This window comes from Apus apus, chromosome 10, assembly GCF_020740795.1.
Source record: "Apus apus isolate bApuApu2 chromosome 10, bApuApu2.pri.cur, whole genome shotgun sequence".
Classification (NCBI taxonomy): domain Eukaryota; kingdom Metazoa; phylum Chordata; class Aves; order Apodiformes; family Apodidae; genus Apus; species Apus apus.
In genome coordinates, this window is record NC_067291.1 from 7,322,202 (window position 1) to 7,348,037 (window position 25,836).

Genomic DNA, 25,836 nt, shown 5'->3' on the forward strand with positions numbered 1-25,836 from the left:
TTCCCACCAGGGCTTCCCGAGTGCGGCCCAGCCACCCTCCCAGCGCTGCCCCCCGCCGCCGCCGAGGATCCCCGGGCCGGGGCTGCCAGGGCTCCCCGCGGGATGCCCCGGGCGGGGGTCGGGGCCGGCCTCTCCCTTACGCGGCGCCTCCCGGCCGGGCCCTGCCCGACACGGGGCAGACGAGGGGGAACACGACAGCTGTAGTGGCCCCCGGTTCTCCACCGGCGCTGAATGGGTTCCCCAGTCCCGCTCCTCGGGCGGAAGGCAGCGACCCGGGCCCGGGAGCTCCGTCCTTCCGCGAGTAACCGGGGAATCCCCGGCGCCCGGGACTGGGGGACCGGGGGGGCTGCGGGGCGCTGCGGCTGCGCCGCGCGAGGGAGCGGGGCTGTGCCGCTATCGCCCTAGGTAGGATGGACCTGCCCCCCTGCCTCTGCCCCCATGTCCAATAAGAAGAGACCCGGCTTGACACCTGCCTATATACAGAGGACGAGAGCAACATCTTCAGCGCTGGTCTTTGGAGGGGGGGGGAACCAACCCAAAACATAATACAACATCAGGTCAGAGCGGGGGGCTCGGTGGCACTATAAAATACCCCCGCCCCCCCAGACTATGACTTCCAGTAAAATTGAGATGCCAGGAGAGGTGAAGGCAGATCCTGCAGCTCTGATGGCATCTCTCCATCTACTGCCTTCTCCCACTCTCAACCTTGAAATCAAATACACCAAGGTAAGTTGTGTTCGTTTGTTCGGGCAGGGAAATTCATGGCTTTCTCTCCAAAGGAGGGATTTTTGCTTAAATCAGTTTTATTCTGCCCTACCCAACTTGAGTGTAGAGATAAAAAGCTACTAAAGAGTGCCTTGAATCTGTAATAAAGGAGACAGATTTTTAGCCCTGTAGTCATCTGAAAAAACACAGGATAGTAGAAAAGCAAATTAGATCTGCAGGGACTGGCTTTGCCACGTTACTGCTCTTTAAACTTAGTGTTTTCTACAGAGCTGTTGGGGTTTATTTTCAGTGCAAAGTCAGTAGTTCTCAAATATGTTTCAGTTGCTTTTGAAGTACTGCAGAGGAAGTTACTATACATACCTGTGTATCTCAATCAGGAAATATTCTTTTTTTTCCTTCCTTGAATTTACCTTGTGTGCCCAAGGGACTCTTTTACAGTTCCTAGAGGACTCTTAATAGCACCAGGTTGTTACAGCACTGGAACAGGTTTCTCTGCTAACTTCCGTGATACTTTAATACACTCTTGAGCAATATTGCAAGAGGGCATATTTTTTCCACTAGCCTTTAAGACTGATTTTCATAAAGAGAGGGTAAAAAACAAACCTCCTGGGTCAGTGCAAAAAAATCTGCTGGTTTTCTAAGGTGTGTTATGGAACTAAATTGTTTTTGTTAATTAAAGTGGGCTTTAGGAACAGTTATTTGTGAACACAATTGGATTTTTAAAATTTTTTGATATATTTTTAATCTTTAGTATCTTTAGTTAAAGGATGTTTTCTATTGGAGAAGTTTCAGATGTATTGTATAAACAGATTACAATGTGTCTGACTTAGTTTCTAATTACTGAGTAACTTAATAGAAAAATAAGCCCATCAGCACTGGAGAAAGGTGATAACATTTTTATCTACCGCAAATACAACTTCAGGAGCTTTAAAGCTGATAGGAAGCTCATTTTGGATGATGTAGTGTAATTTTTTCCTCTATATCATCACTTGAAAAGCTTTTCATCTTTTCTGTTTTGTAAGCGGATGCCAAAACTAATTTGTCCTCTAATTTGTTAAACCAGTTTCATGTTCTAGAAGAATGTTTCAGGGGAAATTAAGGTATTTTAGATTTCATTGCATTTTAATGTAAGCTGCAGTATAAAAATTAAAATATGCATAAGATTTCCTTGAAAATTATTTAAATAAATAAGGAATGTGTTTATTTGATGTGTGGTGTTACACTTTGGGGGCAATCATACTGTGCAAGTAGTATTTGGCATGCATTTTGTTTATTGCTGGTTTCAGTGTAAAATATGCTTCAGGAGTGTTCGGTGGATAATACTTGAGAGTAGTATCACAGTTTGCATAATAAGTGTACTTGGGTTTATGTGTTCTAAAACTAGAGAACTGGTTCTAAAAAGCTTTGAAAAAGATAATGGTCATCAGCAATTAGATCTTCCTGTCTGTGAGAACCTAAGCTGGAGAGTATGAGTTTAATAATTCAGAGCATATAGTGTTGTGGTCTCAGAAATGTGTAAGTTATTACACATTTTATATGGATGGAACAAGTACAAGAAGGTTATTTTATTTCAATATTAAGTCAAAAACAACGGCAGCATGTTTCTTCTAAGCTTGGTGTTGAGATATCGGGTAACTCCTGGTTGCTTTTTAGAGAAATCTGGCTTGGGACAGGTCTTGAATATTTCTGTCTGTTTTTCTGTCTGTCTCGCTCTTCCCTTCTTTTTCTCTGCAGGAAATATAAGTGATTTATAGATAATTGGAGTCTTCAGCTTGGAGTCTTGTCTTGGGCAGGACTTTTATCCAGGATCCACTTTCCCACCTATTACAAAGAAAAACAGCTAAAAATGAAATACTGGACCGTAACTTGATTCTTTCTTTTGGAGGAGTGGTCACTTCATGTCTTAAATGACAAACAACTTCCATAAACAATAAATAACATTAGGCTAAAGCACTTCGGGAAAAAAAGAAACCCCAGCAACCCCAAACCTTGTAAAATCAGACATCTGTAAGCATTCCTAGCAGCCTCTCTCCTGCTTGTTAGCTGAGAATTTTAAATACCCAACTAGGACACAGAATTCTTGAAGTCTTTATTACAGCTGTCTCCAAATGGAAAATCTTAACCATTTGGGAGTTAATTCTTTATAAAAAATAGAGGTACCTGTGAACATTTAAACTAAGTGGAGTATTTTTAAAATACGTTTTGCCAATTACATTCTATTTCTGGAATTCTAAAATTGGAAAATAGACAGTTTTGTTAAGATAGAACATGTTAAAATTCCAGGAATCCTTAAATGAGATTTGTCCTGCATGCTGGAATAAAGTAAATTTATTATTCATTAATTTTTAAAACACTACATTGTTCTTGGAATTACTACAAAAGCTCCTTCCAAGAATGCAGATAAAACAAATACTACGGATGTAATTTTCATGTACTTGATTATTTAGCAGAGTGACTGAAACTTGTGAAATATTCCTCTGGTGGGTTTACTGAAGTAAGCAGAAATCTGTGTGCTAAGTCCTTCTGATCTGTAAACCTGACGTAGCACACAGAGCCAGTGTGGTTTTTCATCAGTCAGAAACACTACATTTAGTGATGAGAATTACATGATGCCATGTTTTTACATCAGGTGTGCAGCAGTATCTTGTGACTTCGATACTGGGAGGCAGCCTGTGCTTCTTTAAAAAAATCAGCCATTCGCGATACTCTCCCCACCTTTTTAATACCTTGGCACAGTCTCTGAGAAAAATAAATTGTTTTAGATGTGCTTAGTAGGAACTGATGAACAGGATACATACCAGACTAGATGATGGGTGTTTAAGCACATGGGGTTAAGTTTTTCTCTGTGGCTGGCAAGTACTAAAACTGCTACATGCAAGATTATCTCTCTTTTAATTGTGATGACTCTTCAACATTCCATTACTTAACATTTGGGAAGGGTTTGCAGGACCTGCAGGATCTGCAGGACAGGGGATCTTCCAGTATTGCATGGAATTAGGTTATTCTGCAGCCCTGTGGCACAGCAAACCCTCCTCAGACTTGTCAGGAGCATGTTGGCAGTACTGTGCTCTATGTGTAAGGGGCACAGCAGCAGGAAGGGGATTCAGCCCTTTCCCTGGCAACAAGTCGTACTTCTACAAAGGTGGACTTCATGGCAGAAACTCTCCCAGAATGGGCTGCTCCAGAAATATCAGATGTGTGAAGTAAGTCATAGCATGACATCCAGTGTGTTATTAGCATGTTTTGTGCAGGAAGCACAAAACTGATGGCTCTGAGAACCTGAGAGCTTCTGAAGGTGATGAGACTGTTCTCAGCTTAGTATTATGTTGGTGCCTCCTTCTCTCATGCACTCATGAAACTCCATTCTCCCTGCTGACATTTGGACATCACCCAACTATCTGACAGTAGATGTGGAGTCAGCCCAATGGATTGAGCCCTTTGCCGCATTTTCTTCCTTCTCTCTCCATATGAGGGGCTAGAGGTGTTTCTGCAGGATGTGGCAAATGCTTCTTTTGTTACAGCACAATCAAATCTACTTTACAAATTATTTTCTTAGTGGTTTTAGTAGGTCACGTTGACTTGGTATAAGATGGGGATCCTAGGGTTCTGTCCTCTCCTAGCTCTGTCACTGCAGCACGGAACTGAGTGAAGATGCATTCTCAGTTTGCATCATGTTAAGGATGTTTTAACTCTTGTTTCTTGCTTGTCAACTCATTTAAGCATGATAAAGACTGGAAGAACTTTTGCATAAGGAAAAGTTGGAAAAGAATTGTGGGTTTGAGAGCTTTTTATAAAGGAGAGCTCTAAAGGGATGAAGTTACAGCTCTGTGGCAGTGAACAGGTACAGGAATGTTTCTGTAGTGATAGCCTGCAAATTGTCCTGTGTAGAAGGATTTCCCTCTGCTTTTACTCCATAGGCTGAAATCAGGTCAGTTTCTAAACAAAGATCAGTTAAACTACCCAGCACTGCAACAGAAAACTGTATACAGCAGTTTGTATTAGGTGTAGGCAGACTGCTTCTAACAAATACATTTCAAATTCTCATATCATAAGCATTTGGGTTTTAAGTGTTTTGCTATTAGGTTTCTGTATTTTCATTCCCATTGTGCTGTCTTGGCATTGCCCAGAAATAAATGCTGCAGAACAGTAATTCTTTTCACCATTTTCAGCATTCGTTTTCCAGATAAAATTCTAGCCTGACATTAAGATAGGAGGCAGGAAATCTATTTTACTTAGAATATATGTAGAATCCTTGTAATTTTTTTAAATGAAGACAAGCTTTAGCAAAACTCAGGTAAGTGATGAATACCTGCTATTTCCCACCTGTCTTTCCCTGAATGAGCTCACTACTTCAGTTTGAGGTCAGGTTTGGTGAGCTCACAGTGTGCTGTCCAGTTACAAAAGGTGGGGGACAGAAAATTTGCATGAAAGAGATGATGTTTGCATGAAGACTAGACAGATAAAACAGCTACCTTTCTCTTTGTGGAACCTGTCAGCATCTGATGCTGACATGAGATGTGTCCCTCTGTATTATCATATATGAAGTTTTAGGGTATATAGCATCATGGAATTATAGAACTATCCAGGTTGGAAAAGACCCACACACTGTACTTAGATTTATTCTTGTTTGAATTCTCTTCTAGTGTGTTCATACTTTGTGGTTAGTGTTACAACTCATCAACCCATAAACAGCAAACTATTTATGCACTTCTTTCCAATTAACAGCCTAAACATAGGATTCTTTCTTTCCTCCCAAACCTGTAAGGTCTTCTGCACAAGCTCAGTTTACCTAGGTTTTGCATGAGGGATCAAGAAACAACTGTAGCCTTATGTACAGCCAGTCCTCTGCCTTTGCTTGCTCCAATACAGCTGCTCTAACCATGTTAATTCAAGAGGATTAAAAATACAGAAACTAGCAGGCTGAAATAGGCAACAACTAGATAACTACTGCAGATAAATACTGTATTACTGAGTAAGTACCTGTTGTAGCAGTCACCTCTTACTGTGCTGAATTTTTAGGGAAGACTGAATCTTTAGGGAAAATACACACTGGTTTAATGCACCAGACTGCACAATACTATATTGCTGGCTAGGCAGAAATATTCTTCTCTTTGTCCAGCCTGTAAAGTCAGGTGATACAATGAAAGATGAGCTATGCAATTAGGGTTTTTCTTATCTTTGCAAAAATGTTTATTTTCAAATATTACAGTACCAAAGATGCATATATTTACTTGCACACCAAAACCAGAAGGTCAGTAATCATCGGAGCACTTGAGGGAGTTGAAGAGCAGCCAAATTCATACCCCTGCTCTGAAGCCAACAGAGTAGAAACTTCAATATGGGTCCCAACTTTCTGATGGTGGATAGGTCCCAATTTTGCAAGCTTTCCACCTTTGGCTCACATTCTCTCCTGTTGGATAATTCACTTGTATGTATTTATGAGGTCCGAAGGATATCAACTTGATAGCCCAGTGGGTAGGACACTCATGGAGGAAAAGTACAGTTCAGATCTTTGCTCTGAGGATACTCATGATATTGGATAGGACAAGGATTTGATCTCATGCCTGTCTAGGCATTGACTGGTAACTACTGCAGTACTGAGTTGGGATAATGTGTCCTGAACACAGACTTTGATTCTGACAAAAAAATCTCACTTTAATTCTCCATTCCATTCTGTCCTTCAAAAACATTTCCCACAGAAGTTCACCAGTCATGGTGCATTAGCATAATAAATTTCTGTCTTGATGTATCCACATTTTCTGATAAATCCCAACGGTGCATAAACTGTTGATGATCTCTGCTCGCTTGTCTGTCTCCCTGTCCATGCAAAATTGTTGCACAGACCTTGATGGGCTCTGCCAGCTTTGTTCCCAGGAGCACCTTACAGTGGAACCACCATATCCATTTATCTTCCCTTCTTTACAATGCCCATTAACAGCTGCCCTCACTAAGCTGTCCATAGACGTTGCAAGTCATTGGGAAGATATCAGCATCTAAGAATAATTTGAACCCTCCCTTCCAGCAGACTTTCTTTGCATTTACTACCTTTGGCAAATTTCATCACCCTGGAGTTGCCCAAATGCCTTTCAGCTTCAGTCCCAGTGATATTTTCTTCAGTGCTCTGATTAGTCAGAATGTTTTTCTCTGCAAACTATATACCTTACTATAAATGAATGCAAAAGCAGGTGAGCCAAGATATTGATTGCTAGTGAAGGGGCACCTTGCTATTAACCTCTTTCCAAGGAGAATTATCCATTTATTTCCAGTCTTTTTATCTTATCTCTTAACCACTTTTTAATCCATGGCAGGACTTTATCTTTCACCATATGGTTACTAACTTTCCTTAATAGCTTCTTGCTAAGGACTTTATCATCAAAAGCCTTTTTAAAGTCTAAATAAATTATATTCACTGATTCATCTTGGCTCCTCATTTGACTAACTATCTTCCAAGAAATCTCACAGGTTTACAGAGATAAATGACAAAAGATGAGTTCAGTGGTCCGTATCATAAATTCTTAGTCAGATCCTGTATAAAGTCACATTTCTTCTTTTACAGTTTTGCAGCTATCTTTTCTGAGGCTGAACTGTAACATTTTGTTATTAATTTTTTTGCAAATTGTTAAATGCTGTCCACTTCTAAAAATACAGTTTGTTTTCTTAAAGAGTAGAACTCCCTCTCTGAAACAAGTAACCAAAACATCAACTTCGATTCAGCTGAAAGAAATGAGAAACAAAAAGCACATTTATACAGAGACATCACTACGTGGAAGCTATGTAAATATAAGCACAGATGTGTAAAGGTTTAAAAAAATCTTCAGGAGGTTGCAGTTCTGTGCAGTCCTCTAGTGAGGAATCCTCAGACAAGTGCTGGCATCCCTACTCAATCACAAGTAAGTGCCTACATAGCTGTGTGAAGGCTTACTACTAAAAATGATATGGAGGGAGATGAAGTCTAAAAATGATTGCCATCCAAGGGCCCAATCATTCATTGCTTTTGTGCTTACTCAAATGAACAGAAGAATTCCAGCTCCCACTACATACTACACCTCATTGTGTTTTCTCCAAAACTCAAGTTCCATATTTCTGCTGACCAGCATTTTCTGTTACTTTTAATAGCACTTTGCCTTCGTGGCATGAACGCAACGCATCGATTTTAAGTGGAGCAGAGTAGCTAAGCTGTAGGAGCAGTTCATTACTAGAAGTATGACACGTGAAGCCACATCAAAGCGTTGCTGCCATAGCATTGCTGAAATAGTCTCCAACTGACAAAAGAAAAAAAGGACTTCGTTCTTGTTCACTTGAAGTCAGCTCCTTTCCTGGAGAGCCTAGTGAACTAGATTTTTACCTTATGACTTGAAACATAATACATTCCAGCTTTGTTGGAGTGAAGTGGGAAAATATTTCCGAGCAGAGAACCATCCACATCAAATTCTGTGACCCAAATGAAAATGTTTAAGGTCAGCTCAATCTCAGTTGACCTCAGCTGGAGGTTAAAACACAAGGGCTGCACTGACCACTGAGGTATATAGACTTTAATCTGCCAGGGATTCATAGGTAATGAAGACCCTAAATTGGACTCAGCATCTAAAGGGATGTTGGTAGGACAGCTGTGGAAAGGCCTTGGGCAGGTGTTGTGGTTACAGAAAGAATATGCTTTGCTGATTTCCATGTGGATTTCCAGTGTGCCCCTATTTAAAATAAGCGAGTAACAAGAATCCCATTTGGATTTTTTGGGTCACAGAGAGAGAGGAAGTGTTGCACAGAAGAACAGGCTGGAGCCGCTTGACTGAACTGGGATGGGAAGAGGATGTCAGGGAGACACTGTTGTCTTACCATGCTCTGGCCATCTTGCAATGATTACACAAAATCCTTGTTTTGACTTAGAAAATCAGAAAATGCCTTGCCTACAGAAATTCCAAGCACACCCATTTAAACAGGTAAAGGCTAAAGTTCCACTCTAAGGTGGAACTGATTTATTTCCAATGCAGAGCTATTTACTACTTCAGGTAAATACAGGTATTATTTGATTGTCATATAAAAGTTGATCTTGTCCCTTGTGAACAGGTTGGCATGCCTTAAATTTGGCCTCCAGTAACTAGAGCTGGTCAGAACCTCAGGTCTACATTTCACCTGAAATACGATCTCCCCAGTTGGAAGGTCTTCAGGTCTGTGCTGTGTTGTTGTTCTCACACACTTCTGTGGAAAACCCACCATTTAATACATCATCACTCCCACCACCACCTTATATCCTTAGTGGCTTTTGCACAATTCCTGGTGTCTCAGCTTTTGAAAACTGGAAGAACTGAGATGCATTCACATTTTGGATTTCTTTCAGGAACTTTAGTTCAGCTCTTTGCAGCACAGTTGGGACTCAAACACCCTTGTCTTGGACATGGCCTTTAAATGATCTTTGGTGAATTGCTGGTGTTAGATTTTTATTTGAGTGTCCAGAGCAATTTTTTTTAATTGTCATCTTCTAATGTTCAAAATACTGGCTCTGCTTTTCTTCCCTTTTCCCTAGAACACATACTAAATTTTGGCTAGAAATTATAATGTAATTTAGTATAGCTAAATCAAGATCCCCTCCCAAATAAGTAGCCATTTCTGGAAATACCTTCAATCTCCCTTTTACCTTTCATAGCCAGATTGTTCTCAGAACCCACTGACTCTCCCAGGGCCAATATTTGCTTATTTATTAATCTTAGGCTTTTATTGATGTTTGGGGTTTTTTTATGTTACCTTTTTCATACTTTTCTTCAGAATACTTAGTAGCAGTTCTTAATTTTTAATTTGTGTTTTGCAGCCCTTTAAAGTGAGCTTCTTCCCCCTGCCCCCATTTCTTTTTGTATCTTCCTGCTTAGCTTCCCCATTTATTTTCTAGCTTGTGCTTCCCGTTTTTAGCCTTGGGAATGCAAATCTTCTTTGACTCTTTCAGATTCTTAAGCCTCCATGCTGATTCTATGGATTTTAATTTCCTAGCTTCAAGCAGGGAGTTTCTAAGTTACTTCCTTTTAAAAAAAAAATCCGCTTCTTGAAGTTTAGTATCCCAGAGAGTGGTTCTTCTTCATGTGTTTCTCTCCTGCAACGAAGCTGAAATTATTAATGTGGTAACCATTTCTCAGGGGTTCAGACACAATTCTTAGTCCTTGACAGGACTATGTCAAATGTTGTTTAGATTAGGATACAGAAAACTATGTCCTCTATGTGCTGTCTCAGTGCAGCTCTAACTGAACTAATACGCAGTTAATTTTGCACCAGTCTTACTGACTTCATATTCTTTTTCCACTGTCGTGCCACTTCGGTGTCTGTTATCCAGAAGTCTGTACTTCACTCCTGCTATTATCCTTCATGATCTACACTGCCTCTATACATGTGGGTCTGTGTTATGTGTTACATTTTTCTTTCAAGAAATATCACACAATTCCTTGCACACAGGAGCTATTCTCCCCTCTCTGCAGCCCAGCGTGTCCTCCCTATGTAGCTAGAAATCTTGGTATGCCTCTGATAATTCTCTTCCCCTTATGCTCAAAACGTGCTGGGTTTTCTACCTCTCCCTGACACAGTCCAGATCACCCATTTTCACACTTGGATTTCTTATGCTCCTTTATAGGCACTTGCACTTTTATTTTCTAACTGTCATGTGACCTAGATGAAAACTGTGATCGAGTTCGTTGAAAACCCTATTCAGTCTTTTCAGCTCAACCACTAAAGCACCTCCCAGTGACATTGCACCTCACTCTCATTTACCCTTCTGCTGGTGCAAAAAGTCCTTAAAATAGAAATTAGATTTCAATTGGCTTAAATACTTTACATTGTCAAATTGATTTGAAAAGGCATTTATGTAACTGTAAGTTGGATACCTAGAGTATGGCGGGTCTTTTTTAGGGAACCACTTCATTTTGTTGTTTGAAACATATTTGGAGTTCATTTAAAATGATCTTTGCATTCAGCCATATAAGTACTGTCCTATATCCATGAGGTATTTTCAAAATTTACCAGTGAGTTTATTTTTTCAGCTGTAACTTCTCAGCTGTCACAGAAATGGCTTAAGTTTATTTTTGAGTAGTTGAAAACTACCAAGAAATTACCACCGGCCTTTCCAAATCAAGGGCTTTATTCTCTCCAATTTCTTCAGTTGTGGCTGGTACCTGAATGTCCTGCATGGACCTTGAGAAATATGCACGTTTTTCAGGACATTGGCTAAGTCTTCACCCCCTTTTCCATCAGTGCTTAATGTCAAAAAAGGTCTTCCTCTTACTTACCACACTTGCTTTACCACAGCTATTTAATTGCCTCTTCTGTCTGTGGGTGATGTCTGTGGGATGCTGTTTTCCTGAGAGGTGAGACTCAGGTTTTGCTTTTTTCAGCTGTCCATCTGAAATTGTGGTATGAGTCTAACAGTAAATCGGTTAGCTGTGCTGCTGATGGCCTAGACGTTGTGGTCCAGCCCTTTGGTAGTGATTCTAAGATCCATTAGTTACATACTACTAAAGACATTTTTAGCTAGCATCACTCACCTGCAAGTGTTAACATTCTTCTCCTTCCATCAAAGCTTTTAGAAAGCATTAATTGATTCAGTCTCACTATAAAACTGGTGACAAGGCTCCTTCACAGATGGGGGAGTTTAAATTTGTGGGAGTGTAACCGTGACTAACTCAGACAGTAGGTCAGTGTCAGAGGCAGGATCTCTTGCTAAACCAGCCAGATTACTAGGAGAGAAAATATTTTTTTCCTGTGTGTACTATTCTGGGATATGGAAATACAGATTAACTTCAGAGCCAGTGTTCACCTGTGGATGTGTCTGCACTTCTATATGGTATTAGTTGCACACTTTTCTGCTCTCACCTGAACATGTACACACAGTGTAAATGAAAAGCCCCCTTCCTTTGTGCTCTCTGCTCTCTTTCTGTGTCACTTTTAACAGTCTGTGTTGCTATTCCCTTGGATGTTGTCTGGGAGGCAGTGACCTCCTTGCTGGACAGTCTGTATAATGAGTTCAAATGAAGCTGGAGCTTGCAGTGTTGCTCTCCTCTACTTTCCTCTTGGGAGGAGGAATATGTACACTGGTGCAATGTACGGACAGTATGGGAAGTCCAGGTTGCTGTCTCTGGTGTGGCTTCTATTCTCTTTTCCAAGGTTTTGTTTCAGTAGGTTACTCCAACACAGAGGGAGAGAAGGAAGGCCCTGCTATTTAGGTGACAACCAGGAGCCCAGTGCATAACATGTCCAGTGACTGGTGTAGCACAGCTCTTCTCCCATCATCCAAGACACTAGCATTTAATGTTTGAATTCTAGCTGGAACACAAATGTGTTCATGCTCTTGCTCTCTGCCTCAGTTCATTTATCTCCTTGAGGGAATAACAGGACAAATCCTTGATAACTTATTTCCTGGTTAGAAGCCTTTACCTGCTTTCCTAGAGTGGTTTCTTGTGACTGGGAGCCTTTGTGGTCAGCTCTTCCAGCTGTTTGCCTAAATGGTCTTCAGGGAGACTAAAAGCAGTGAACCTGGAATAACAACATTTGACTTGAGCTAGGTCCCATGAGAATTTAGTTATTACTTAATGGATTGGATTGGCGACATACCTTGTACCAGATAACTGCCAAAGGTTGCATGAAATTAACCTTCCCAAACAGGCAGTTATTGGTCTAGTCCTTGCAGAAAGCTGGGCATTGGGTGACATGTGTTCGTTGTAATTAATACCAGTTTTCATACCTTTAGATGTCAATAGCATTTGCAGTGTCTGGGTGAAAAGTTTCTCAGATTAATGTCTTGATGGTGATTTTAGCCACTTAGTGATCGTGTGTCATTGTGTTCACTGCACTGAACATAAATCCTGTCTTGTAAACAGCAGGGAGACTAATGAGGTTTGCCCACATTCTGGTATCATTACAAGGGGTTCCAGCAGAGAAAAAGGGAGTTTGGTAAGAAAGGCGAAAAGAAACATGAATTTTAAAGGAAATGAGGAAAAAAAATATCTCAGGACTGCATGTGCAAACATTTGGTTTTAAGGAAGGCTTTTTATTGACAAGACTTACAATCTGCTTTGTTCATTTAAGGAAATCTCCATGTAGTTAGGTTTTGCTTTTGCCTTAGTCCATTTTTTTAACGCTGCATGTTTGGCAAAAGGTAAGTTTCATGTTTTTAATTTACATAAAATTATTAGTCTCCTATTTAAAGGTAAATAGAAGAGCTCATTTTTCATGCAGGCCTACGTCTCTATAGAGACTAGCTTGCCAGTCATCTATAAAGCTGTTAAACTCTAATAAATATTGGCATTATTTTGCTCCACCTTGAAGTATTTTATTTGCTTGGGACTGTAATCAGCTCTTGCAAGAATGCTTCACATCCAGTTTTAGTCTTAGCACCACAGTGTACTTCGGGGTGTAAATTTGTCAGGTATCCAAGCACAGCAGGATACTTTGACAGCTAAAGCCCAGTTCTCCCCAGTCAGCCTTATGAATAATAAAAAGTAGAATGGCCTGTTCCAGTTTTGCATATGTAAAGTCAATAGCTTATCAACAGAAAGAACTGGAGGAGAAATCAGAACTGAATTCTGAGTAAGGGCAATCAAGCTCAAGGTTTCTTCTCCCCAGGAGCATATGCTAAAGTAAATAAGTCAGTATTTCCCAGGACTTTTTATTAAAATAATTTTCAGCCTGAGAGATTTTTTTGCAGTATTGAATGAGGAGAGGTATTGGGTTCCTCTTGAAGAGCAGAAGGGATTTATAAATCAGACTTCTGGGAATTGTTATCTCACAACTTCTTCTAACAAACACAACAATTTGTTTTAAAGGCTTTCACCAAAGATGTCATAAGTGGTAATCCCTATGTTGTAAGTGGGTACTTAATGTGATTTAACTTAATGCTGATGATGCAAGGCTCTTCTCCCCCAAAGCCCATTAAGAACATCCAATTTTCTGGTAGACTAAGACTCCTGCTTACTAGCGTAGAGATAAGTGACTGTTTAACCAGGACAATCAGGAATAGTTTCAAGCCAAGGCTGCAAAACTGAGTGACCACAAAACTGGTCTTTGTGAATATTACAAGGAATTGAATGAAAATGTCACAAGCTGGATTTTTTTTTTTTTTTAGTAGTTTGAACTTCTGTATGTACAGACATGTACACACAGGCACTTTTAGTCCTGTAATGAGTAGACTGGTGAAGATCATTACTCACAATATTAGTAAGCATGGTCTAGGTAGAAAAGGGCCAGTGCAAGCCTTCATGTAAATTAAATAAAGAAACTGTCACAAACCGAGTTTTATTGCATGTCGCCCTAAAGTGCTGATAATTCTCACAGTTTATCCAAGATAATGCTTGCTTGTGTGACCTCTTGTGGACTCTCTACGTGTAGAATGACATGAAAGGAAATGTGACTGGCATCATTTAGCAAAACACGCTAACAGTAATACTCAAAAATATTCAGGATGCAAAGTAGAAGCGAAGGCAAACTTTTCAGGAGCTTCTGGCTGCTCACTTGGGTCTAATACAGCGTGAGCACTTTGCAGGTCAGTGGCTCTGCTATTTGTCTCTGACCTAACAGATCTGGAGTTCTTCACATCAAAACCAAGTCTTGCTGAGCTGAGATCAAACGTGTTAAGGTAAGGATCTTGCCAGTGATTTATCGTGCCAGGGAGGGTGATCGGGCCATAAGGGGCCACTGCAAATGAAGTTGACATTCCAGTGATTTCTCATGTGAAGTTATAAGGTAATTTTCTCAGAGCTTTTAAGTCAAACTAAATTTGCCCATTGTATTTTTCTGTGTTGCCTATAGTGTCTGAAATCCTAGTAGGAATATTTATTTATCCAGCACAGCTAATTTCTAAGTAAGAACTTCTTTGGTGGAGAACATTTTAAATGGCAGTTACCTACAAGTGATGATCTGCTAGATTTTTTAAATGGCAGGACATGTTTCCCATGTAGAAATAAATAGATCATGCTATTTTATGCCATGCATAATGAGCATACAAGCCTTGCAATGCACAAACAATGCAAAACACAAGGAAACTATATAGGCTAATACTATTCTTGTTTGTACACCATCCTCATTCCCACCATTTCAAATGAGTGCTTGTGGAAGAGGGGGTTCCAGGATCAAGTTCTTAATAGCCACAACTTCATTAAAGCCCAGTGACAGCCCAATAATTGATGCTGTAAACAAATACTCCCTACTCTCCACCCCAGATTAGTAGGTTTTTAGAAATCTTCCATTATTTCATTTTTTAAGCTGCAGTAAGTGACATCAAGGATCATAAAAACCACTTGACATCCTTACCCAGATCATTCACCATTGGCTTTTCTTTGTTATTAGTGGAAATGTAGAGCATACGTGGGGGTTTTTTTAATCATCCTGGCTTCAGAAGCAGTGTTTTCTGATGCAGTTTAGCAAGACAGTAAATGTTTTTCAGCAATTAAAGACAGCCCCACAAGTGAATGGATAAATAAAGCTTAGGAGCCTAGTTTCTTAGGAATACATGAAATATTACCTGAGCTATGGGAAGGTGTTATTGCTGCTGTATTGTGCTTACTAGCAACGGATAAATTCTTCATTAACTGAAAAAAAAAGTAGAAATTACTTGGAGGAAAGCCTTTATGTGCTGTTAGTAAAGTTTCTTCCCACAGGTTTAATAAGGCAGCCAAAAGGAGTGAAATGTTTGTGGTGGGTATAGTTCAACAGGCAATACAATCTGAAGTGTCTTCTCTTTAGATTAATTTTCTTTAACAACCAGGCGCAAAATAATCCCTTTAATGAGACTGAACCGAAATAACGGATGCTGTAGCAGCATGTGGCATAGTGAGAAACTGAAATAGAAAAGGGCATCATCCTAGTTTTGCAGCCTGGGTTTTGTGCAGGAAATACTGGGGGGGAGAAGGAAAGTAAGCATGCTGCCTCATGTTGTTAAGACTTTCTCAACTAATTACTCAAACTTCCTAATTCAAAATCATACAAACAAAAACGTTTGGATAAGCTGGCAGTTTTTTCAAATGGGTGCCCCCTACAGCTTAGAAAATAAACATGACAGGTTTCCCTGTCTGATGTGCTGCCATTTGCAAAAGAACAGACCCAACTCCCAAAAAGACAGAAGACTAATTAAGACAGGAAGACAGGCAGGTCAAACATTTGGTGTGAGGGATTTGGGACATAGTGGTGAAAAAAAATGATGTTACATTCCACTTTCACAGCAGAGTGACAGGAGGCTTCAAGCCCTTTCTCTGATTCCATTTGCTGCTGCTGCAGTGGCACCCATTTCCTAGTGTCCCCATCCCCAAACCTGTGCTGCCCGTGGGCTGGCTCAGCAGGGGACTTGCTATATCCACCTTTAAGCTCCTAAACAAGATGTCCAGATGAGTGGGCTGTGCAACCACCACTGGAGAGACAGGTGACTGAAGATGCCTGAGAGGGCAGGTACTACCCTGAGGGAATGCTGCTCCCTCTCCTCCCACCCCATGGGGACTGGATAGAGCCCTATTTGTGGTAGACTGTGTCTGTAAAAGCCATGGCCAGTATCCTGCTAGCTCTGATGTGCAAATGAGCTTTAAAAAAATAAATCAATCAACATGTTCTGGATTTGTTTGGCCCTGGCAGACCTTGCAGGCTCTAGAACAGGTGTCAAGTGAAACAGCTGTGTCTCCCAGTACAAACATCCCTCTGGAGGCTCCCACTGAAACCAGTTGGGTTTTTCCTTTTATTTCACTGTGGATGGGATTGGACCTCTAGTGGCTGTAAAGCAGCTATGTTCACAGAAGCCTGCTTGCTAGACTTAAATGTAGTGCAATGTTCAGTGTTACTCAAATATAGTTCAATTTTACTACTCTTAAAAAAAATAAAATGCAGTTCTTCCACAGTTGAAAGTCACCTCATTACAAGAACCAAAACCTGGGTAACTTCTGCAGGACTATTACTGCTTTGTGGTAACTACAACGAGTGACATGGTAGCCATTTGTTTGTGTGCTCAAGCTGGCCAGCCTGCCTTGATGTATGTAGGTGTCTCCTCTGAAAGCCATGCAGTCATTGGCACTGCCCAAAAAAAGGCTCTTTGGCCTTGAGGTGCAGGATTCTGCACTGGGAATGTGTGGGGAGGTTACCTCAAAGTCTGTGGCCCATTCATCATTATTTGTTCACTGCCAGCAAGGAGCAGTCTCTTGCTGTTCACCTGAACAGGCCCCCTTAAAAGTAAACTAAAATGGCACTGCAGCTGAGTCGCTGGGCAGTCAGCTGGGTTGCTGGGCTGGCTTTTGCTTTCCTTGTGCCTCCTTCTAAACCAGGTTTTCACTAATTCCATAGGCAGCTGTTGGTTCCCAGTCACTCCCAGGAGTGCCCCGCAAGCTCTGGCTAGAATGTGAGAGATTTGTTGTATCAAGACAGCCGTAAAAGTGAAGGAAAACAAAGCTTGAGAAAATAAACAAGCTGCACCTCTGATTGTCAATCCCTTCTACTTCATCCCCTAACAGTTGTACTAATCGTTAGGACTCTTGAAATATTTCCAAAGGAGAGGAAATGAAGTTGCTGAGATGGGAAAGGATATGAAATTTCCTGACCAGACTGAGGCACAGGTGCCCGGGTATCTGTGATGTTATGCAGTATTTACCAAGGGAAATGCTGCTGCTGGATTTTTTGCATGCCTCTAAAATTGTTCTATGTCCCCCCCCCAAAAAAAAAGTGCCATTGTGTATTTCTTAATGCCTCCAGCTATGAGAAGATGCTGAGGGCTGAACAGCTGTGAGTCCTTTGTAAACTACTTTGGCATCTGATGCCCCCTCCCCCATCCTTGCAAATTTAACGTCAAAGGCTCTCTAAGGAGAAAGTCACATATGAAAAAAAGATCTTTGATGGAATGAAACTATAACCAGCTACTAAATCAATTGAGTTAGAAAATTCCCATTCCTTCCTCCATTCATCCAGAACCATATCTCCTGTGGGAAGCCATTATTATTTGGATGTTAAAATCCTCTTCCTGTACCAAAAAACATTTTTGGAGCTGCAACAGTACAAAAACATTGTTTTTTAAATCCATGGGAAAATAATTCCACCTCCAAAGAGCTGAATGCTAGGCCACTGTCTGGCCACTGGCTGATGCTCTTACTTAGACAGCTGGGGAGCCTGAAGAAAATGTCTGATGACATCATCACTAAGCAATATTGAATTAAGAATGTAGATCATCATTTCACTCACACATCATTTGAGAACATTTTCAAGAAAGGAAATGAAAAGTTACATTGTTGCCACATGTGTTGATTACTCTTATAAATTAAAGGAGCTCAAATTACTTTTTTCTGTATGTTTTAAGGGAAGACAATGCAAAAATGTGAGGCAGTGAGCATGCGGGCATCCCCAGTGAATTTAAAAATCAATTCCATTCTCCAAATCCAGGGCTAGCCCCTGGGTGGACATGAGAGGGAATCTGTGGTGCTGTGACACCAAATCTCATTCAGCAAAGAGCTGCAAAGGAGGTATTAGTTCTGTGCTGTATGTTTGTACACACCCCTACAAAGTTAGTTGTTTTGTACTTAATTCCTCTGTGTAAATAGTGATGAAAACACAAAACCCTATCCATTTTTGCCCTGCTCTAAACTTTGCTACTACAGCATTGCAGACTAGAGTGTTCAGCCAGGTTTTGTACCCATCCCTTTCTCCTTGAATGCTCATCACTCCAATTACCTGCATGGTTTGACAAGATCTAATTGCTAGTAAGCCAACTGGGACAGGAGGCTACTTAAACAATATATTGGTGCTGTTTATTTGTAAAGCTTAATTTGTTTTGCTTTATGCTAAAAACATTTACTCTTGGCTTGATTTCAAAACTGATGAGCATCCAAAAATGCTATTGAACTCAGTGCATAATGCTTTTGAAATGCAGGTCTTATGGAAAAATGCAATTTATTATTTCCGTTCAATTGCATGTCAGCAGAGTCTCAAAGTAACTTATATTTTTATATGTGGCTTTGAATTTTTTTTTCCCTTTGTTTACTTTTTTGTACAATGGTATCTCAAAGGTTCTGAACAGTCATGTGCCCTGCAGGGTGGGTGAGACTGCTTCCTTGATTAGTCTATGGCACTTTGTCAACAGCAACTGTATGTGATTAACCATGGGCAGAATCTGAACCTAGGAAATGCGTGGTGGGACCAGTATCTTGCAAAGTTCTGTCAAAAGGTCTATGAGAACGTGTGTGTGAGGGAGAGGTAATTGTCAGTACTGGAGGGATGTGCCTGTTCTTTTAAGAAAATGCCATGTCCTCTCCAACTTTCATCTGGAAAGGAACTGAAGTTATGAAGAGATCTTTATGATGGATCTCATGAGAAAGATGACCCTCCAAGGGGCACGCTCACAGGGGCAACCCAGAGCTTCCAACCACACCTGTTACACTGTGAGGCCTGTTTGCAGCTTCCTCATGCTCACCTGCCACCTCAGCTCTGCATGTGCCTGAGGCAGCATTGCTGGTGAACAAAGAGCATTTCCTCTCCTCCTTAGGCCACCCTGCACCAACTGCAGCCAGATTCCCTCCTGACAAGAGGTACTGTCTGTCTGGCCCACTGGGTTTGATCTGGGCCAAATCGCTGTACTGACAAGGGCACCTAAGTGAAACAGGGAGGTTTGTCTTTTCTCTTCCTGCTCTAGCATTACTGCAGTTCTTGGCTCTACTGAGAGCAGATGGCAAACTTAATGTTCATGGGGTCACACATTTTTCAAGTGTGCCCTTCTTCCCTTTCCATTTTGGCACTGTTTTGTTGATAGTGCCCAGCAGGCCAGATTATTTAACTCCTCACAATACTGCATAGCAAACACATGACATATGATACACTTCTTCTTTCCCTTACTGCAAATTACAAAAGGTAACACTAGGACTCAAACAAAAACAAATTACCTCAGTAACTCCTGGAAAACTCAAGTGGTTAATCAGTTACCTTTTATTTACATATAGATGCTTAATGCTGAATTAAGTTGTAAAAACCAAAGGCTGATTTATAGCCCCAGTCAGCCTTAATTAACATTGATTCCAGGGGAATAGTAAATGTGAATAGCCTTCACAATTGAGGTTGAACAATGAACTCACTGGGTGTTGTCCAATTTGTAGCATGATTTACATGGAAGCAAGGCCTTCTTTTTTCTAGGGTTACCCCTTTTTCATCTGGTGTTTAGGATGGGTTATATATAATCCATAGATAGAAACATTTGCTGTCAAATATTCTCCCTGATTTAGGGTTAGCCTTTACCATGGTCACTATAAATAAGGCAGAAAAAAAACCCGATTTGAGGCTTTGCAGGGATTCCTTCTTCTTGCAATGTGTCATCACTTGTCCATTTCATGGCATTTTTACGAAGTGGCCATAATGAAAGTCAGATTAAATGTACAGGATATATACATTTAATCAACAGCCATTGGAGTCAGTAGTGCTGCAAGAGTTATAAAAACCCCTGTGAATGCAAAGTTATTGCAAAAGAATCTGCATCTTGGTGGTAGGAATATCTGCTGAATGGTACTACCTGACACAGAACACCTAAAACTTTCAAAAGTGAATTATTTAAGTGTAAGGTTTTGCTTGTAAAGCTGCCAGCTGCTGGATTTCAAGACCTGGAACTGTTCCAAAATGTGGGACTAGGTACTTTATTTGTGCACTAGAGTAAATACTCTGATTTTACTGCCAATTTAAATGTGCTCAGTTTACAGTAATGAGCTTGTATAGGCAATACCTTGTTTATAGAAAGTGGAACAGGAAGAAACTAACATTAACCATTAACAGTAGCAATTCCTCTTGCCTTCAACTCTTAATTTTATGCCAAATAGATCCTTCCCATGTCCTATCTGAAATATGTGCTGTTCCTGTTCTTTTTCTAAGTCTGTGGGATAAATAGAGCATTCGCTAAAATAATATACCTTATAGTTCCAGTCAACTTGAATTAAACACTCTTGCAATTCCAAGGCCCTATTTCTTATTCCTGTGGGGAAATGGATTTTAAGAACAAATATGTGTCCTGTGTACTAGCAAACCTGATGACAGGTGTTCATCCCAGCAGAATGTAGTTAACATTTAAAAATCTTTTTAAAAAAAGAACAGACCACTTCCATAAGGGAAGAGTACTGAATTGCAGTTGCCAGCACTTCTCGGGTTCCTGTACTCACCCTAACTGTTTTATTCTTTCAAGACAGATCACTCAAGTAACCTATGTGTTTATGTACACACTGTAACCTTAAACAAACATCCTTACATCTCCTTTGGACATCTGCTCCTGAAGCTGCAAGCTTTTCTGCCTTCCCTCCCTCCTCAGCACACCCCCACACACTCTGGGCATGGAGTTAACTCCACCGACGTGGATGGAAAGGATGACAGTGAAATCCTTCTCCCACAGAGGTCACAGATCTCAGCGTTTCTTTGTTTCACTTACAGTCTAAAACGTGATAATGATCCACCAGAGGATTTCGGCTTATGGTGTTATTCACTGGAGATCATACTGGTGATTCTTTCATTATCTTATTTTGGCTGGGTTAGCTCCAAAATGTCCTAACAGGGAGCAGTTCTTCAGTTTGCAAAGCAGTGTAATCACTGAGCAGGAAAACACAACCCACAGTCTGAGGAGCTTAGGGCCCAAGGACATGGTGAGGTTCAAGATAAATACAGTGTGCAGAGAAAGTGACAGATGGGTCATGGTGTGATGGGGCCTGGGCTCAGCTGAAAATCAAAACAAAAGCAGGGGGAAAGTGGGGGACTCTGAACTGGCTGAAAGGGCACAGGGCAAAGTGGCCGAGCAACCAGCACAGGGAAGAGGGAGAAACTCAACAGAAACACATCCAGAACAGCAAAAGCACATGGAATTGTTGGTTTATGTGCACTGTTTTATCACCAGAGTCTTTTCCAGACAAGGACAGGTTCCTTCTACCTATGTCCTGAGCCGGCTGGACATGAGTCAGCTCTGAACCAGGAGCTGTGTTGCTGCAGTTAGTGTGGCACGGAGCCCGAGCTCATCAGCCCTGCGGAGGAGAACGCAGCGACGTGGCTTCCACTTGGCTTGGAGGGAGGACAGGTTGAGAGCTCACGGCTGGTAACAGAAAACTCTAACAGAGGCATCTTTGCCTTCATGTGCAAAAATGAGTGTGCAGTTTCTTTACTTTCCTTAAAATGCCCAGGTATGCCAGTGTCCTCACCCTGTTCTTTTTTCTTACGGATACTTTGTACCCTTTGGTGTTGCAACTGTTCAGCTTTCTGGCTGTAGTTTCTCTTGCTGGTATTTTTGCTAGAATACTGTTGTTTTTTTCCCAGCTCAGTTTCTTTTCATCAATTTATGACTGGCTCTCTACTTGTTTCCTTCTTTCCTTAGATATATTTAATCTTGGTGATCCTCTTTCCTTAAGCATCCAGCATTTTAATGTGGATGCTTTTTTGCCACCAGGCAAGTTGTAAACACTTAAGTGAGAGTAAGTTTTAAAATTATTAGTTGGGAGGTTGGTGCAGCTCTCCTCTCTGTACTTTTCCAAGCCTAAAATAGCAGCAGCTCACCTATAATCCTATCATACTATTCTTTGCCTAAAAAAAGACACACATTACATTCATTTCCACATGAAAAATGTGTAATATTTTGAATCTGGTTTTGCCACATCAAACTTTGCTATAGAGAAAAAAAAACAAAAAAGAACCCAACAACCTGACAATATTTAATCAAAGTCCTCATATATGAACTGTTTTCCATCGTGTCCCTGAGCTCATCTGGCTGACCTGAGCCATGTACCAGTACAAAGAGTGCAAGGTAACAGCTTCTTTATTGCATGGTAATAAGACAGCAGAAAGTGCAAGATTAAAGAGGTGGCAAAATACTACTCTGGACAAGGTGTTTGTGATGTCTAGTCTGCCTAATCAGTGGGACAGATTTTTTGTCCCAGTGTCTGTGGAGATTCTGTGAGGAAACTGGACCAATATTAAATACACCATTTATTCTTGTTCTGTAGCCACAATGTAAAAATATAGGCCAGTTTCTACCACCTGAGTATATCTGATTGGAACTGAGACTCCTAAATCTTTCAGTGGGTCCCTTGGCTTTCTATTAATCCACAACTGTAGGATCTGTATGGGGTGTAGAGCTTTGCTTTGCTTTAACCAGAGAAAGGTCCCTGTTTTAACCAGAGAAAGGTCCCTGTCTCTATAAACACAACTTAACCCCTCACGCCAAAAAGGTTGATGAACATTCCTTCTATCTAGGGGTGAACTCCTGCCTCCAGTGAAGTCTGTGGTGAAATTCCCATTGTTTTCAAGGAGGCCAGAACCTCCCCTTACACATTTAAAGTTGTATTTGATGGAATACAATGAAAAGACATTGATACCTAAAGTCCAAGGAACCTGTAAAGTGCCTGGATTTTTTTTAACACTTTCTTTTAGATTTCAAGGACAGGAAGAAACTGAATAGCTGGAAAACCTTTCACTCAGTCATTTTCCTAGAGTCACTTCTTTCATATTTGCTAATAAATAATTGCATCCTGTTCTTGAAAATAATGAAGTGGAAAATAACCAGCATGTATGCAGCTACCAGTAAAATCTACTTTCATTTGTCATTACCTCTCTCAAGACAGCTGTTGTCAGCACCATTAAAATTCAAATTTGGTTGGCCCATCACAATTAAAACGATGTCAACACTGACAGAATTTAACAATTTCCATTGTTCCAAGGAGATAAGCAAGTTAATTCTGTGCTGCAAGCCATCACTGAAGCCATAATCTACTGACTGTGTATTGAAGAACTGTGATGTTTGAGATTATTCAGCCTTGACTGGGTTGTATCAGTGACCAAATGTTTACTTACTGAATTGAATGATTACTGCAAATCCTTTTCTTGTCTCCAGCAGTTTCAGGGCTTTTTCTCTGAAAGGTATTTGGGTTTTTTAGTTTTATTTGTTACAGTGTTTGAACCAAATGTGAATGTCAACCAAGTTATTCAGAGTTTGATGTTGCTTATGTAGTGACACTGCCACAGAATACAGGATGACATCAGGGGCTGACCCTTGGCCTGAGCTCTCAAAACTGTAACTTTGACAAGCATAAATAAGTTTCAGCTCTTCTGTATTAGTATCTGCAGCCTTTCCCAGGAGTTTGTTGTTACATACATTACTGTTTGTTCATGCTGGAGGACTGATGGCTTTTCTTCCTTTTCTAGATTTTCATCAATAATGAGTGGCAAAATTCTGAAAGTGGGAGAATATTCCCAGTATATAATCCAGCAACAGGAGAACAGATCTGTGAGATCCAGGAAGCTGACAAGGTAATGCATCCCATGAACGGGTAGAAATGTATACATAGATGAAAGGAACAGGTCCAGAACAGAACTGTTGGACAGTTCTTTTACTAATCACAGTTTCAAAACCCATCATGTGACTAAGCTTGTACAACAGCAAGTTTGATGAGCCCGGTTATGTTACTTACCTCAGTGCATGTGGTTTTTTTCTTCTTTCTTGACAGGTTGATACGGACAAAGCAGTGAGGGCAGCTCGCCTTGCTTTTTCTCTAGGTTCAGTTTGGAGGAGAATGGATGCATCAGAAAGAGGCCATCTTTTGGATAAGCTAGCAGACTTGGTCGAAAGAGACAGGGCAATTCTTGCTGTAAGTGGCACATGAAAATCCACAGTCAAATCACCAGTCAGTTTTACATTCACAGAAAAAATGAGTTCATAAATGTGTTAATATGAATTATAATTGAAAACTAGATGCAGGCTGATGGCTAGGATGGCTGACTGTCTACTTAAGACCTGATCCAAAACTCATAAAAGTCAACAAGGGACTTCCACAGCTCAGATGAGCTCTGAATTGGACATCAGATGAATGGTGTGCACACACGTCTGTGCCAGCTATGCATGCTTAGAACTTTTGTAAAATAAAAAATGGAAGACTGAAAGTAGTGATTTGTATAGATACAAATGCAATGGCAGGTGAAATGCTTACTGACACTGCACTGGTACCATGAATTCTGGGTAATGCACTATTTCCCTCACGTTTAGATGAAGCCATCTCAACAGTGGCATTGTTAATGTTGTTTTCCGCATGTCAAGTGCTTTGAACTAAGCTGGTGAACATCTTAATTCCAGCTTTGTCAACACTTAAATCATCTTACCACCAGTGTATACTGTAAAATCGCCACAGGGAGAAGGAAGTGCACAGCAAATCAAGTTTACTCTGCCTGTCATTTGATTTTTATTTCTAGAGCCAAGTTCTTTACTGAATTGCACTGCAGGCAATGCCATTAATTGCTCTTGGGGATATAAGTCAGTGCGGAATTAGGCCTCCTTTCTTCTCTATAGAAACTCACTTGATGGCTGGTGTGTTACAGATGGGTGTACTTTGCCCATTCTTAACGATTTCTGTTAGACAGCTATTGAGAATGAGTTAAGCTACTCAACATCTTAGGATAGTTTAATGGATTCTCTTCACTAAATGATCTTAGGAACCCCTAAGAGGATAGCTTATAAGATACTTTTAAAAATAGGAATATTAACTTAAAAATAAGGATATTAGCTCGTTAATTTATGAGCTTCCCTAGAGGAGAGTTTGTTTATTTGATGGTAATAAATAAACTGGCTGTAGAGTATAGATATCTCAGATCTCAGCAGGAGTGTTGGCAGCCATATAGAGAAATTTTTATATTCACATCAATTATATAAAGAGGGATATGTCCATTCTTCTCTTTATGGATTCAGATCATTAATACGGGGTTACAAGGAGCCCCTTCTCAGCTGTTATCATTAACATAACAGAACCTAGTTTGACAGGCATTTTTATCTTGGCTCTTGATTAAAGCTGCGTAGCATTTATGTATCTGGACCAAACACAGTGGTTGTTAGGTCCAAAATACACACAGGCACGTGTACATGCATGTGGATACACACACAAACCCACACAACAGACAGACACACACACGCACACATTCTTGAAATCATAATCATTCCAGAATACTCCAGAAGGAACCAAATATATTGTTTTCTTTAAGGAAAATTCCTTTTGTTCACATTTGCAAAAAGAAGTAACAAAAGGAATCAGATAGTTGTTCTGAACCTGCTGGGTTAGGACAAAAATCTTTGTCATGATTCAAGAGCTGTTAAGACAGCGAATACTTAAGTACAATGCTCTAAAAATG

At 40.5% G+C, this 25,836-nt stretch overlaps 2 protein-coding genes across 2 annotated transcripts in view; one reads left to right on the forward strand and one right to left on the reverse strand.

The window, feature by feature from the left end:
- The first annotated feature begins 207 nt into the window (after positions 1–207).
- Positions 208–25,836, forward strand: part of ALDH1A2 (aldehyde dehydrogenase 1 family member A2) — a 53,869-nt gene continuing 28,240 nt past the window's right edge. The window contains exons 1-3 of the mRNA XM_051629010.1: positions 208–726; positions 23,866–23,970; positions 24,168–24,308. Coding sequence (XP_051484970.1) covers positions 610–726; positions 23,866–23,970; positions 24,168–24,308 — 363 coding nt within the window. The 5' untranslated portion in view covers positions 208–609. The remainder of the gene's footprint in view (positions 727–23,865; positions 23,971–24,167; positions 24,309–25,836) is intronic.
- Positions 2,277–25,836, reverse strand: part of MYZAP (myocardial zonula adherens protein) — a 188,397-nt gene continuing 164,837 nt past the window's right edge. Inside the window, exons 18-19 of the mRNA XM_051629014.1 lie at positions 24,132–24,306; positions 2,277–2,547 (exon numbers count right to left, since the gene is read on the reverse strand). The gene's annotated coding sequence lies outside the window, so the exon portion shown is untranslated. The remainder of the gene's footprint in view (positions 2,548–24,131; positions 24,307–25,836) is intronic.